At 43.9% G+C, this 13,542-nt stretch overlaps 3 protein-coding genes across 3 annotated transcripts; 2 read left to right on the top strand and 1 right to left on the bottom strand.

Moving 5' to 3' along the window:
* Positions 1-3,290: 3,290 nt before the first annotated feature.
* BKA67DRAFT_596206 (pectin lyase fold/virulence factor) lies at positions 3,291-4,749 on the top strand (the record flags this gene model as incomplete). Its single annotated transcript, XM_046105271.1, has 4 exons — positions 3,291-3,626; positions 3,661-3,845; positions 3,880-4,423; positions 4,480-4,749. The coding sequence occupies 4 exons, from the start codon at positions 3,291-3,293 to the stop codon at positions 4,747-4,749; spliced, it is 1,335 nt and encodes a 444-aa protein (XP_045951406.1).
* Positions 4,750-9,000: 4,251 nt separating this feature from the next.
* On the top strand, positions 9,001-10,825 carry BKA67DRAFT_651828 (Clr5 domain-containing protein; the record flags this gene model as incomplete). Its single annotated transcript, XM_046106088.1, has 6 exons — positions 9,001-9,224; positions 9,280-9,458; positions 9,517-9,963; positions 10,016-10,337; positions 10,392-10,689; positions 10,811-10,825. Exons 1-6 carry the CDS (start codon positions 9,073-9,075, stop codon positions 10,823-10,825), a joined length of 1,413 nt encoding a protein of 470 aa, XP_045951405.1. The 5' UTR covers positions 9,001-9,072.
* Positions 10,826-11,610: 785 nt separating this feature from the next.
* BKA67DRAFT_671150 (uncharacterized protein) lies at positions 11,611-12,273 on the bottom strand (the record flags this gene model as incomplete). Its single annotated transcript, XM_046108690.1, has 2 exons — positions 11,611-11,943; positions 12,058-12,273. The coding sequence occupies 2 exons, from the start codon at positions 12,271-12,273 to the stop codon at positions 11,692-11,694; spliced, it is 468 nt and encodes a 155-aa protein (XP_045951404.1). The 3' UTR covers positions 11,611-11,691.
* Between the last annotated feature and the right edge of the window lie 1,269 nt (positions 12,274-13,542).

Genomic DNA, 13,542 nt, shown 5'->3' with positions numbered 1-13,542 from the left:
ACTAAATCGTACATTACCAGTATAGGTATATTGGTGCTGTGCACGAGCGCTCTCTTGTGAATATATACTTGCTGTTAAGCCTATTGCAAGAATCTCGGAACTGCGGAGGCGGTCCGAGATATCACCCGACGCCGGGCTCCGGAAGCTTTTCAACCCTGCAATTAACGATTGTTTCGAATTGAATGCCGATCAATCTTTCTGGCTTCCACTATGGCTATCTTTGATTGGAATTATGCTCGGATCTCCGGGCATTCTGTTAATCAGGTTTCAATCCGGTTCGCTGTTGTGCTAGGCGAAGTGTAACCGGCCTAGCAACTCTTGATCGAACGACTTCATTAAAAATGGGAGGTGGACAGGACGTAAATCCGTGATTGGAGGTTTGCAATACATCGTATTATCTTATTTGTTTCAAGAGTGTAGCTGAACTTGCGGAGCTTTCGCTGTATTGTCAATGCAGAATAAGTGATTTAGCAAGGACGGTTAGCGTTCTAGGTTCCGTCGTCTGGAAGGTTTTAAAATAATGATACAAATAATCTATTTGACAACTAGGACAAAGCAGTTTCTCCTGAGAAGGATCTCGAACTATAGCTGATAGATTTCTCTTCCTGGTACGATGGTTTTGGATGATTGGTGACGAAGATTGAGGCATTTCAAATACTGTCAATCTATATGTCAACTCCCGTAAGATTCATCACCCAGAACCGGAAGTTGATGGGAAATTAACATGATCCAAACGCACCATGACACGTAATGAGTAAGAGCAAACAATCTCTGAAAATATTGTTTAAGGTTAACGTACCCCACGGGCGAACGGATCACACGGGCGAACGAACCACTTTACATCATTTTCGTACCATCTAACTTTATTCCTTAATACCACCATAACGCAACATGGTCGGTACTTATAATGAAGACCAAATTAATCTAGCGCTCTAAGCGCTTCGTACGAACCCAAAATTAAGTTTGCGACACGCCGTTACGACGTATAATATATTATATAATACTTTACGTAGCCGATAACGCGGCAGAATTACGCGGCGCGAAATCTCCGCGAATAATCGAAAATTAAGCGATTTTAAAAAACTAGTAATTATAAAATATATAATTAACCTAAATTCGCGATCATTTCCTCTTCGAATAAGTGGTGTCGAAGATATAGCGAACCGACTCCTTTCCTAACGCGACGCGGGACGCGTCGGAGTAAACTAGGCGTTAACCTTTGTACGACGATAACCATAACTCTAGACGCGCTTTAATCGACGGATCGATAACTAAAGGGTCCTTTACGAAGATCCCGACGCGTATCGTACGTGGTTTACCATCGTACGAAACGTAATCCAAAAATACGCGATTTAAGAAGATAATATTTATAACTTCGACGAGACCGGCTTCCTTATAAGGCAGATCTCGTCCGAAATGGTCGTAACTACGTCGGATCGGCGTGGAAGACTTAAGACGGTATAACAAGGTAATCGGGAATAAGTAATAGTTATCCAGGGCGTTAGTTCGCCCGGGTACGTTATTCCTCCGTATATTATCTTCGCCGGTAAAAGGCACCTCTCTTCGTGTTACGAGGAAAGCCCTTTATTAAAGGATATAATAATTATAGTTATTAAAAGTGGCTAGACTACGAATAAAAGAGGTAAAGATTAAATATATATTAAGTCTTATACGAAAAGTATTTATTATCTTCTTATTCTAGACGGCTACGAAAGCTATTATTCGACCGGGTTTAAGTTACATTATAAAGAGAATAATAATATTACTCTTTATATACTTGTTTACTCGTTATATAAGCTTTAGCCCCTTAACGTTAGCTATTTTCGGGTTTTAAAAAGGTCGTATAAATAAGCGATCGAGTATATAATCCGGGCTAGTATTACTTGTATTTAGAAAGAGGACTTCCTTCCCTTGTTTGATATAGCGTTTTATATTACCTTTTCTTCCTTTAATATTTAAGGAGATTTCTAAGGGGCCGGATTAATACCACACGATTTATAATACGTTATTTCGCGACTAGATATAAAGTTATATACTCTAATACCCTCTAAGACCTTGTTTAGTCTTCCTCTTATTTAGGAATTAAAAACCCCGAATAACCTAATCGAGGCAGTATCTTAAAGCGAATATATACGGAATTGTATCGTACGATACTTAAATAGCTCTTATACGGCTATGCTTTCAGTTATAGACTAATTTACAAAGGGCGCGATATAAGTAATATACCGGGTCGTCTTTTTAGAAGGCGAGAATCTTACACTTCGAAAGGCGAATAATCTATTAAGGCGATACCGTCGTACGAAAAAGACCTAATTACAAGATGGAGGGTTACTTAGTATACAAGCTATAAAAGACTAACGGTCTTAAAAGGAGGTAGACGGGCAATTACAAGGTGAATTACGTCAAGGTAGTAGTCGTACGAAGAGGGTTAAGACGCAGCCATAGCGCTATAAAGGTGCGGAGAGCACGGACATAATACGCGCACTTATCAGAATGTTGTAGAATCGTCCTCTTTAAACGAGGACGATTAATTTGAATTGATTTTCACCGTTGTTGTGAAGATGACTTATACTTTATGGTGCGAGGTTTTAAGAAGTGGTTCGTTCGCCCGTGGGGTACGTTACACGGTTCTATATATCCTGTAACCGCTATTTAGCGTAGTTTCCAAAGCTTGCCCGTTGGGCTCGTTGCGGTGTCCATGACCAGAATTCCACGGCTAACAACGGAGAAGGGAAGGGGGGAGAGGAAAAAAAGAGCCAGGACGACGCTTCGACCATCTTAAGACGGATCTGCGATGTTGAAATAAAGGTCAAATACAGGGTGCAATGGGCCCCAAGACAATATACGTTGCGGGGCACCGTGGGGTGTCTTGGCCGAGCTCAACCCCGGGAAAAGTCGCGGAGCCTTCCAGTTGGGGACAACCTTGTCATCAACATTCACTCCGTAAATCGTACTTCTTTATTGGCGCGCATGATCTTCCTAACTATTCAAGTAGATTTCAGATTGCAGGAGGTTGGAAAATAAAAATTCCGTCCGTGCCAGGATGCGGGAATGGGGTCCGTGTGGCCGTGAAGAGCTGCTCATCCTACTAGATATATGTAGGGACGCGTCGTGGTTGGGCTTCATTCTGTGCGAGTTCTCAATAAGTGCTTAAATAGATTAGAGCCATTTGTGCAACTGTTTCCACAACACTTCATCACCATCATGTTACTCCCGCCGCCAAGTCGTCCATGAACCTTTCTCGGCACTCCACCACGATGCTCACGATCACCAGACTGAAGCCGTTCCTGATGGTTATATGGGTATTGAGTTCAACTGTATCAGCGTTAAGTAACTCCGCCTTCATACAAGAACAACCAATTGAGGTTAATAAATCTACGACTTACGAAGTCTTAATACGTGCGAACGATGCGTCCGCGAATGGCACGTGGACTACCGTCCCTCTGTACTCTGCCATCGTAGCTGAGATCAATGCTACAACAAGGAGCTCAAAGAAATACTCTACCCAGTTCGGGGTCTTTGATTATGATGGGACCGTGCAAGTATCGGTCACGCCTAATCCGACTATCTTCCCTGTTCTCTCATCTGTCCGCATACGGCCGTTATCTTATGGGATTCTGCCGGATGTTCCAGATGGTACAATCTCTTTCAATGTCTCAGCCATGCAACAATATCGTTGTGGAAGTGAACGACGATATATTTAACGTTGTTCATCTCTTCACAAGTGAGATCGAGACAGATCCCATCGCGGAACAGGAGGCGGCCAATCGCAGTGATCTTGTATACTATGGACCCGGCTATCATGAACTGCCAGGCCAACTCAATCTCACATCCGGTCAAACGCTGTACCTTGCCTGGAGCCTACCTTCATTTCCCGAGTGTCGCAGGAACCGCTGTCAGTATTGTCAACGCCTCTGACATCGCGGTTAGAGGAAGGGGTTTTCTTTCAGCCGCTATCAGCATACAGTACTCGAGCAATATCATCATTGATGGCGCCTTCGTGTCAACAGGAGGGTTCCTTGTGGCCCAATCCCAGTTGATCCATGCTCGCGGCTGGCGCAGCATCACCAGTCACCAGTGGGGCGACGGCATGGATATATACTGTAGCCAGGATGTGCTCGTGGAGAAGGTCTTCATACGCAGTTCAGACGACTGTATCGCGCTCTACCAGCACCGCAATGATTGGTGGGGCAACTCGTCGAATATAACGGTACGGGACCCATCGCTCTGGGCCGACATTGCTCATCCAATCAACGTCGGTACGCACGGAAACCCATTGAGCCCAGAGACAATGGACGGAGTTACTTTTCGGAATATCGATATTCTCGACCAGCGAGAGCCGCAGATTAATTACGAAGGCACCATCGCCTTTAGCATCGGTGATGAGAACTCGGTTCAGAATGTTGAAATTGATGACATTCGAGTGGAAGATTCCGCTGGGGCATGCTCTTTTCCTTCCGAATTATGTACAACACGAAGTCCAATAATGCACCGGGCCGTGGGCTGAAGATTGTCACAGTGAAGGATATGGCCTATAACTCCGACAAGAGTAATGGCCACACAATCAACACCGCAGCCATATACAGCTATGCTGAGGATTGTTCGGTTGACTTTGTCGATTTCCAGGGTTTAACTATCAACGGTCTGCACGTCTGGGATAACATGACCAAGCCAAGCTGGTATGTCACGACGGACTACGTCCCGGCGGTAGTTGGCAGCTTTGTGAACAACTTGACATTCTCTGCATGATCTACTATCTATAGAGTCATTAATCGGAATACAATACACCCTTGGTCTTCCCGTATACATCAAGCTTGCACCCATGTGTTATAGGAGCGATTGAATGTGACTCTTTAAGACTATTTACGTAGTAATGTATTCAGGTGGGGCTAATATACCGAGTAGAAATGAAAAGGCAAACCAGGATCTGCAAGTTGCTTTCCTTTCCGTCCAGTATCTACTTATCAAGCGTCGTAGCCATCCAAACGATGTTGCCGAAACCATCGAGGTTCCGGCAACACTCTGCCATTTTGCTAAATGTTCGGTTTTCACGACTGGACACATCCAAGTTCGTGCCCGACTTGGCAACAGTGAGGAGATCGCGAATGGTCAGGATACACCTACTCGACCTAGACTGTACATACCTGTCGAGTCCATAGGCCCCCAAAACCTTACTTCCATAGTCCCACAAGTCTCTTGAACAAGGCAGCGGAGGAATGCTCAATCCTAGGCAGGTGGAGTTTCTCGGTCGGCCGATGATGATACCTAACAGCCTTTCAAGGACGAAGAGCAGATTTAATGATATGTGTCCATGTTTGAGTATTGAAAGCGCGAAGGAAGTAATTTATAGATTTAACGTACAGTCTTGTGCTCTCATGCAGGACACATTCTCGGTAGGTAAATGAATTAAGGGAATATATATCTGATTGTTAAGAACATGACCCATGCAAACGCGTGACTAACTCCTACGTCGAAAGTGACGGGTTAGCAAGATCTGTCTCTCTCCGCAGCAGATAGAGAAACGCACGTCAAGACCCATGACGATAGACCCTACATCATCCCAGGAGGTAGATGAAGCGTATTGGGCTTGAAGAAGGAACTAGATGATTCCCGCCTATGTTGCAGCAAGCAGAGCCATGGTATCGTATGTTTCTATCTGGTGATATTGGCTACGTCAAAACTGGTCAAATGTTACACAGGTTATGGCGGTTATTTACTCACATCTCTCAGCAAATTCCTTTGCTCTCCGGAGATCGCTTTCGAATTAAAAGCGCTGTTCTGACTATTTCTTGAGAGGGATAATTGCACAATAGTAGTGCAAACAGCCAAGGGATTGGGAAAACAGAGATGGATTCCGTCCTTCACATATGACCCCACCCGTTTGTCGTCTAGAACGCTCATAGGATATATGAAAGGTGGTAGCTGCTCTTTCTGCAACATTTTCGGGAACTCACTGATTTAACTCAATAGAACCTGCGTTATCAGAAACTACTTGCTGGTGAGCATTTTGTTCTGTGTCATGACGTCGAAATGCCTTCCAGCTACGTTGATAACCTTGTTACCAGCTGCCGAAGATATGTGATAGAAGTCCATAATACAGGAATTGATTTGAACATCATTCAAATGGGTGGAGGGATTCGATAGATCTGAACCGCGATGATCCACCACCCAGTACCGTTGAGCTTGGAGCTACGAACGCGTGTTTATCGCAGATATGATTACAAAAGGTCCCGATGCAAAGATACGGACGCGTTGAACGCGTGGTACAAGGACAGTGAATTGCCGAAAGATTGGAGGATTGCTGTGAGCAACAACGGTTGGACGACTCACGAGAGAGGCATAGAGCGGATTCAACACTTTGACCAACAATTAAAGTAAGAATGGGCAAACACGAAGCTACCTCCTGTAAACGAACATCAATGGTTACATGATTGGGAAGGCCTTAATAGTGTGGAAATGCCGACAAAGCCATCTTAAACTAAAGGGAAGGTGGAAGCAAGCCCATGGTATCTAATTGAATGGTTAAAGGAGGAGGGATTGGCTGGCAATATAGATGAAAACAGTCGATAGCTGAGAGCCTATACTCACGAGAATTTCAACAGTCAGCTTGGGTTAAGACATCCCCAGGCCCTAATTTTACGTGTTCCTCGGTTAAGTTCGCGTCACTGCCCTGACTATGTGGCATGATGTTCATTAAAATATTGTTTATCATAGTAGAATCACCTATCTTTCATGCTAAAGTGTAACGCGAGCTCTCTTTTCTGTACTTGAATTAGATTCGGATCCTAACTAGGCCAGGTTTCTCGTAGAATAACTAAAAACGACTCGATTTCGAGTGAAGCTTAAATTGGATGTGTGTTTTTGGTATGAAAACGCTTGTTATGTTATTAAACAAAGATGCTTATGTAGTAGAATTCGAAATTCTCGTCCATCTCAGTGAAGACTTTAGCTTACTCAACTACGCAGGCAGGAACGGGAGTACGGACACTACAGATAAATAAAATTATTTTACAAAATGAACATTAACTTATCATGCTTAATAGTAAGATATTTAATGTTTTACTCATTTTTATAAATTTCTATTATTAAGTAAGTTATAAATTATATGAGAAAATTTAATTATTCAAAATATTATACACTTAAACTCATATCATATGATAAATGAATTCTTAATTTCTCTACCTATTTTTAATGCTTATGATATAGAATTACAATTATTAAACTTACTTTGAAATATTTTACTACTTATAAGTAGCGAGTTATTAAATGTCGAAAAGCTAAAGGTTAGGTAGGTGTAACAATTACGATAGAGTTACCAGGTGATAAGCTCTTAGGTATGACGGTTATATTCAGAGACTTATTCTTGGAGAGGGGAGAATAGATTGTCTCCATCTGTTGGAATATGTTATTCGCGGTCTCGTACGACGGTTGACTACATAGTATAGGTAGTCACCGGTGTGCTGGCAGTAAGCCACTACAGCCACAATGTGGCTGTCGGCAGCCAGCAGCCGTACGGGTGAACCCCAAACCCCTATCTATAGACCACGTACGAGGGGAAGACTCCCTTTCTTCTCCTTCGTAGGACAGCGCTGAATAGATCTGTTTGTCGCCCACACTCTACGGAAAGAATTGAATGGAGAAGCCATTCCACACCGTCGCTAGTTACGAAGCGGAAATTTTACGCTGACTACGCACGGGCGCACTGCGTACGCTGCTCGAGCGCTAGGCTGGCACCATGGCCAGGTCGTTACAGTAGGGATGTGTTCGGGGAGGGGGTTCATTCGGAAAGGGGATGGAGATAGTTAGGAAGTATAGGGACAGATTGTTGACGTGTACCTAACCCTAGTTAAAGGTTCCGTGCAGCAAATGACAACTTATTAGCCAATCGTAGTGGATATGCTCTTAAACGATATGAAAAAGTCCTTTACAGCAGGAATGTGCATGAATCCTTTTGTGACGTGGGTCGAGAAGGAGGGGATAATGCTTGCACAAAGACTTGTATGGGAATCTGTGAGAGGAAATGTCTTGTGGCGTAGATGTAAAATCCCCGATTTGTAGCATGCTTAATTCGATGAAAATTTTCTGGCATTTTGATAGCAATGAATACGAGTTCTTGAGATTAAACAGGGATATTCTCCGGCCACGGACTTCATATGCCACATGTATACCTATCTTACGCTATGGCTTCGAACGAATGAAAGACTGGGTGAATAGTAAAGTAACTACGAGAATTTGCGCTGCCGAGTGGTGAGTGGTGGATGGTGTTTCATGATATACGAGCAAAATCGAGACTATATTCTCTTAAGCAACCTGAAAAGAATGATAGGAGTTCAGTTTTGACGTAGTACAGCCAGCAAGAAAAACAAACCACTAGGATGCCGATGGCCTAATTTTCCGGGGTTCCCTGACACATAGGTGCGCTAGCTCCTCTGTACCGTAGATGATGTCTCCTTTTTTAGGCCCAGAGCCCTAGCTCGTTCGTGACAACCTAATAAAAAGACCCAGTGCTAAGACCTTCAATAGTCCGTATTCGGTAAGAGCAGAGCTTGGAGAGAAGTACTCAATTTGTTGGCTTGGGCTTAATTGGTGTGGGTGTACACAGTTCTCAAAATCTTGTAGATCAGGGTGCGCGTAGGAAACCAATGTTACCTCAAGGTGTTGGTATTCCTTCACTCTGCTTCCCGGGGTGCTGAGATATCAAGTTCAAGACCACGACAAACGGACTTGAGACATAAGATAATGAATTTGATAGTACCCCTATTGGTGATATGAAGTACACAAATTTCAGCCAGTTTGATGATTCGTGCAAGCGCTAGACTCAGCAAATTGAACATGTCCAAATTCCTCGATAATCAGATCTATTCGTCTATGCAGTAGCAAAAAAGTCTGGTGTCGCACGACTTGATGCAACTAGGTTAGACTAGTGCTAGCGTGGCACTAACCTTAGACCACGGGTATTGTAAATCCAACCATGACTTCCAAGGCACTTGATGAGGTGTTCATTTCTCAAAGAAATCAAGAGCTTCGTGGCATATCTACACTCAGACTGTCAATTTTATATGACTTGCGGGCATGACGGAACCTGCAGGTGCCGGAGCCAGCTTTGCTTCTCCTATGGATTGGTTCGCACAACGGGCTACGATCACACACTTGTACCAAGACAAGAACATGACTCTAAGCGAATTGAAGAAGTACATGAGGGCGCATCATGGCTTTAATGCCACGTAGGTTGGAAGATATCTTGTTGGCTGAATTGTAATGCTGACTAAATAAATCCAGAATAAAGATGTACAAATACCGGCTTGGCCAATGGAACATTCGCAAGAACTTGCGGTACTCAGAGGTTGAGAAGTATGCGAATTCTGGTGCTGAGTGCTCAGATGGTGACAACATACCAAGATTGCGCGGCAAGAAAGCAAGCCAACGCAGAATCAATGCCTATATCAAGAGAAGATGTGGTCAGTACAGCATTAGATTTCACTAAGAAAGACATAAAATTTACGTGGCTTTATCTAGAGCTCGTTCCGACAGGGAGTCCCAAGAAAGACCTCATATTTTGGGGCGATACAAAGGCCCTCGAGAGATGTATACACGCCACACGCTGCTATGTTTTGGGCAACCTTGGCACTGCAAGATGGAGCACTGTTGCTATAGACCCCATGAGCATCAATGTTGGGCGCCAATGGCACCAACGTATGTGGTCAGCAGCCAGTTTGTTGAACATGGGCCAAGTTGACCCGGCATTTCGTTTGTTGCGAGACTGCAACAAGAAGATTGAGGATCTTTTGATCCTCGATGAACCGACTTTTTTTGAATTCGCGAGTCTCTCCATATTACGTCTCTGCACATCGTGGCCCGACCTGGCACTTTCTGTCGTGGGTCATATGTATTCACTGTCCAAGGTCATCTTCCAGAGCTCCCAACACCCTGCAGTTATATTTTTGTCATCTCTATACAAGCTAGGTCCGTTCCAACAGAGTACCGCAAGATAACTTGTGTGTTAAACCACTTCTAGGTCGTCTCGGTTCTCATCAAGTGGCATTGGCGTGCGTTCAGGGCTGCCTTGCAGCCTTTCAAAACCATCTGCCACAAACAAACAGGTTTCTAGTGCTTATGAAGATCGAGGTGACTGTATATCTTGTTGCAGGTGGTGCCATTGACACAGTTTCAGGCATCGCTACCCTGCAAAAGATTTTGTCAGACTTGCAAGCTTCGGCGGAGCAAAGATATGTGGACATACTCATGATAAAATCACATATCTCTTGGATGCACTTTCAGAATGGGGATTATGATACCGTTTCGAGCCTGAATGCTGAAATCTTGTCGGTCATCGATGAGTACTTCCACCTAGATCTCCTTAATTAATCACCACGTGACTAACTATTCTTAAGCGACGTAACAGGGCTTGGAACACCCCGGGTGATTACATGTATGATTTCAAGCGATGGCCAAAAAGTGGATCCGATTGCCCAGGGCTACATGATGTTGTTCTTGATCGAGCAGAAGCATGGAGAGGTGGAAGTTGCGAGAGCTGTTGGCAAAAGCCTCATTGAGCACTGTCTGGAAACATATGGTAGAGAAGACGAGCGCACGAACAGGTCTCTAACACTTTACGAAGAATATCTCAAGAAAGTCTGGAACAACCATCTTGCAACCTCGGTGTTGGAATTGTCTGATGATGATAAATTGGTAAATTGTGGGGAGTGGAGTGTGACTGATCATCACAGATTCTGAAACAAGAACTTCCGTACAATCTAACAGGTCTCAACCCAAAGCACTGTAACCATCGGAAGCGGCTTACTTGCTATAGAATCAGATTTTCTAATTACTATATATATCCGTGCCTGAACAATCAAAGCCATACAGTTCCTACCCATCGCCCATACACGCTTTTAGGCCTCCAATCAATTTAATCGTTACTTCTCAAAAGTTCAAATCACTTCCACGAGACTCGGTGAATGGCACCTGAATTAACTTGATCAATTTGTCTACTGTTTAAGTATCTTCGGCTACAACAGCGATGATGAGGTTGAAAGGACACTGAGTAAATTGATTTGTAGGGCAATGCTCACCAGCATATGTACATATGAACGAACCGTGGAAAAGTAATTGGGCCGTGATATCGTGGCCAAGAAGTTTGACGAGGAGCACATTCAGCGCATGCTCGTTGAAGAGACCGTCGATGCCAAATTTCCATTCAGCTTCAAGCGGATATAATCCGCATGTGCTAGGGACTCAGATCTTGGTATAAAGCAGGGCTTGTTTCGCAGATGTATTCCACCATAAGCTCATGATTCCACGAACAACAGGCGCTAGCACTGGCGGATATGGCCGAGAAATGATCCAAGGTTAGAAAGACGGCGCCAGCATGGATCCACTAGGTTAGTTGCCCCTTCAAGGGCACTAGTTTGAAGGCGTTGGAGATCTTCAACCTTAATCAGTGCTAATGGTCTTACCAAATCCATGAACGACAAATCACGTGTACAGATCAATAAGGATCAACTCAATCGCGAATGATTAAATCCAAGCCTCAACTAATCAATTATATGATCTTTGCAAATGCAAAAATCAATCAAATCCGAATACTCCTTTGATTGATTGGATTGGACTGGCTGAAGGCCTGCACTCCTTCTACGTTGCTCAATCTAATACCTCATCCTACTAACGTGACATGAATCAAGAAATATAAACCTAGTTGCAGCCGGTATGGATTCCAATGGAGTTTGTCCCAGGTGAAGCAACATTCGTACTTCCACTTGGGCAACCCTGGAACTTGCTCAAGTTTCCATTACAATTGTTGTTGTTCCAGTACCAAACTTGTGCTGAAGTGATATCTGATATGATAAGACAAGCTGTACTCTGAGCCGACAAGCATCCGGTGTTTCCACTGAAATCTGCATTGAGAACAGTCCTACAGCTTGTGCAGTCTGCATTAGTGCAAGCCTATTATGCATACATCTCGTATTAGTTATCAACATAAGTATATGTGGTAGCTTGCTAAATAATTGACCTATATATTTATGAAGAAGAATTCATTTAAAAGCAAAATTCACTCACCTGGACCTGAATGTGTGAACGTTTCTCAACAGGCAAGGCCGCTTGCTCAACAGCTATGGCTGTTGCCAATTCCGGTGACTCAACGTAGGCAAAGTCATCAGTACGAACAAAGACCTTCATTGTGTTGACGTTGTTTCGCGGAACGGCAAGAATGGGAGATGCAAAGAAAGCTAGCATAAACGTTAAGTTGATTGTATATGCTTTGAAGGAGGCCATGGCTTCTAAAGAAAAAGAGTAATTGTGCGAAAGTGGATAAGGAAATGTAAACTCCAGAAGTTTTTGAATGATATCTAGGTTTTATAGTTTTTTCCAAAGATTTATTTTGATTCTACTCACATAATTCACTCAGGTTTATGCGGCACCTTCCCAAACCAGCTTCTCAGATAACCTTTCTGCAATCACTGCATAATCCCTTTCGCTAAATAGAAATCAATCAAATTGAGCAGCCCCTCATCTACTGATTTAATTCATTTCCAGCTCTGTCTCTTGGTTCTCACAGACAAAATGTATGTAAGCAGTATAAAAAAGTCCTATGCAGTAGTTCCGGAAGAGAATATGTAGATCAACCAGCTCTCATAGGAGGAATACAAACGAACAAGGTCAAAAAGCCCCACGTGGCAGTTCTGACGGAATCTACATGGGAAGATCCTTCTAATAATTTAATTCATCTAACCAGCGTGAAAAAGTCTCGCGCTGCAGGTTTCTGTATGCATCCCTGTATGGATGTGGGCCCGTACCGAGATGGGGAATTTGTAGCAGACCTGCATACTGTAGTATCTTAGATTCAGGGCATAAATCTTTACAGGAAATTGATGCGATGGTCATTGCCCACCATGCAAATGTCTCTGAGACTTCTCGCGAGCGCGAGGCATTCGAGTAGGTTGTTCGGGTTCGAGAAGTTTGGCGCCGCCGCACGAATTGGTCAATTGACCTGAAATTACTTTACAATTATTTCTGTCGCTGACAATTTTGCGCTATGGCTCGGCTCAACAGCCCGCAGCCACAGAAGCTTATCTCCTCCTCATTCCTCAGGCCTCACGGCCTTTGGACAAGTGGGGCTGTGCAGCTGAACGTGGCCCGTGTATTGATCTTGCTGTTCGTACGCAGCACGTTGTTGCAGAGATGCCTTATACGTTATCACCATCGGCCGACCAGAGGGCCGATCGGAACAGATATTGTTCAAAATGCTTACCTTCAAGCGTGCGACGAGTCTCTGTGAGTATGTTGTCACCGGTTTGGCGGCGAGCCAGGCTGTCCCGGGGGCGGGTAGTACTTTGCAGAGGTATCGATCTGCTCCGCCTGCAGGGTTAACATTGGGGTTTAACGTGTATTTGGTGTCTAACCATGTATGACAGTTTCTATAATTGATATAGAAGACTGTTGTAGTGTAGGTCTGGTGTGATGCACTGAAAGGGAGAGCCTAAATCTACTCGAGCATAGGATCTTGAATACGGTGCTTTCATGAGCGTGGGATCGCAAGTGTAA

The sequence above is a fragment of the Truncatella angustata genome (genome assembly GCF_020726525.1).
Source record: "Truncatella angustata strain MPI-SDFR-AT-0073 chromosome Unknown BKA67scaffold_13, whole genome shotgun sequence".
NCBI lineage: Eukaryota > Fungi > Ascomycota > Sordariomycetes > Amphisphaeriales > Sporocadaceae > Truncatella > Truncatella angustata.
The sequence above is the reverse complement of the archived record's forward strand: the minus strand, read 5'-3'. Positions and strand labels throughout refer to the sequence as shown.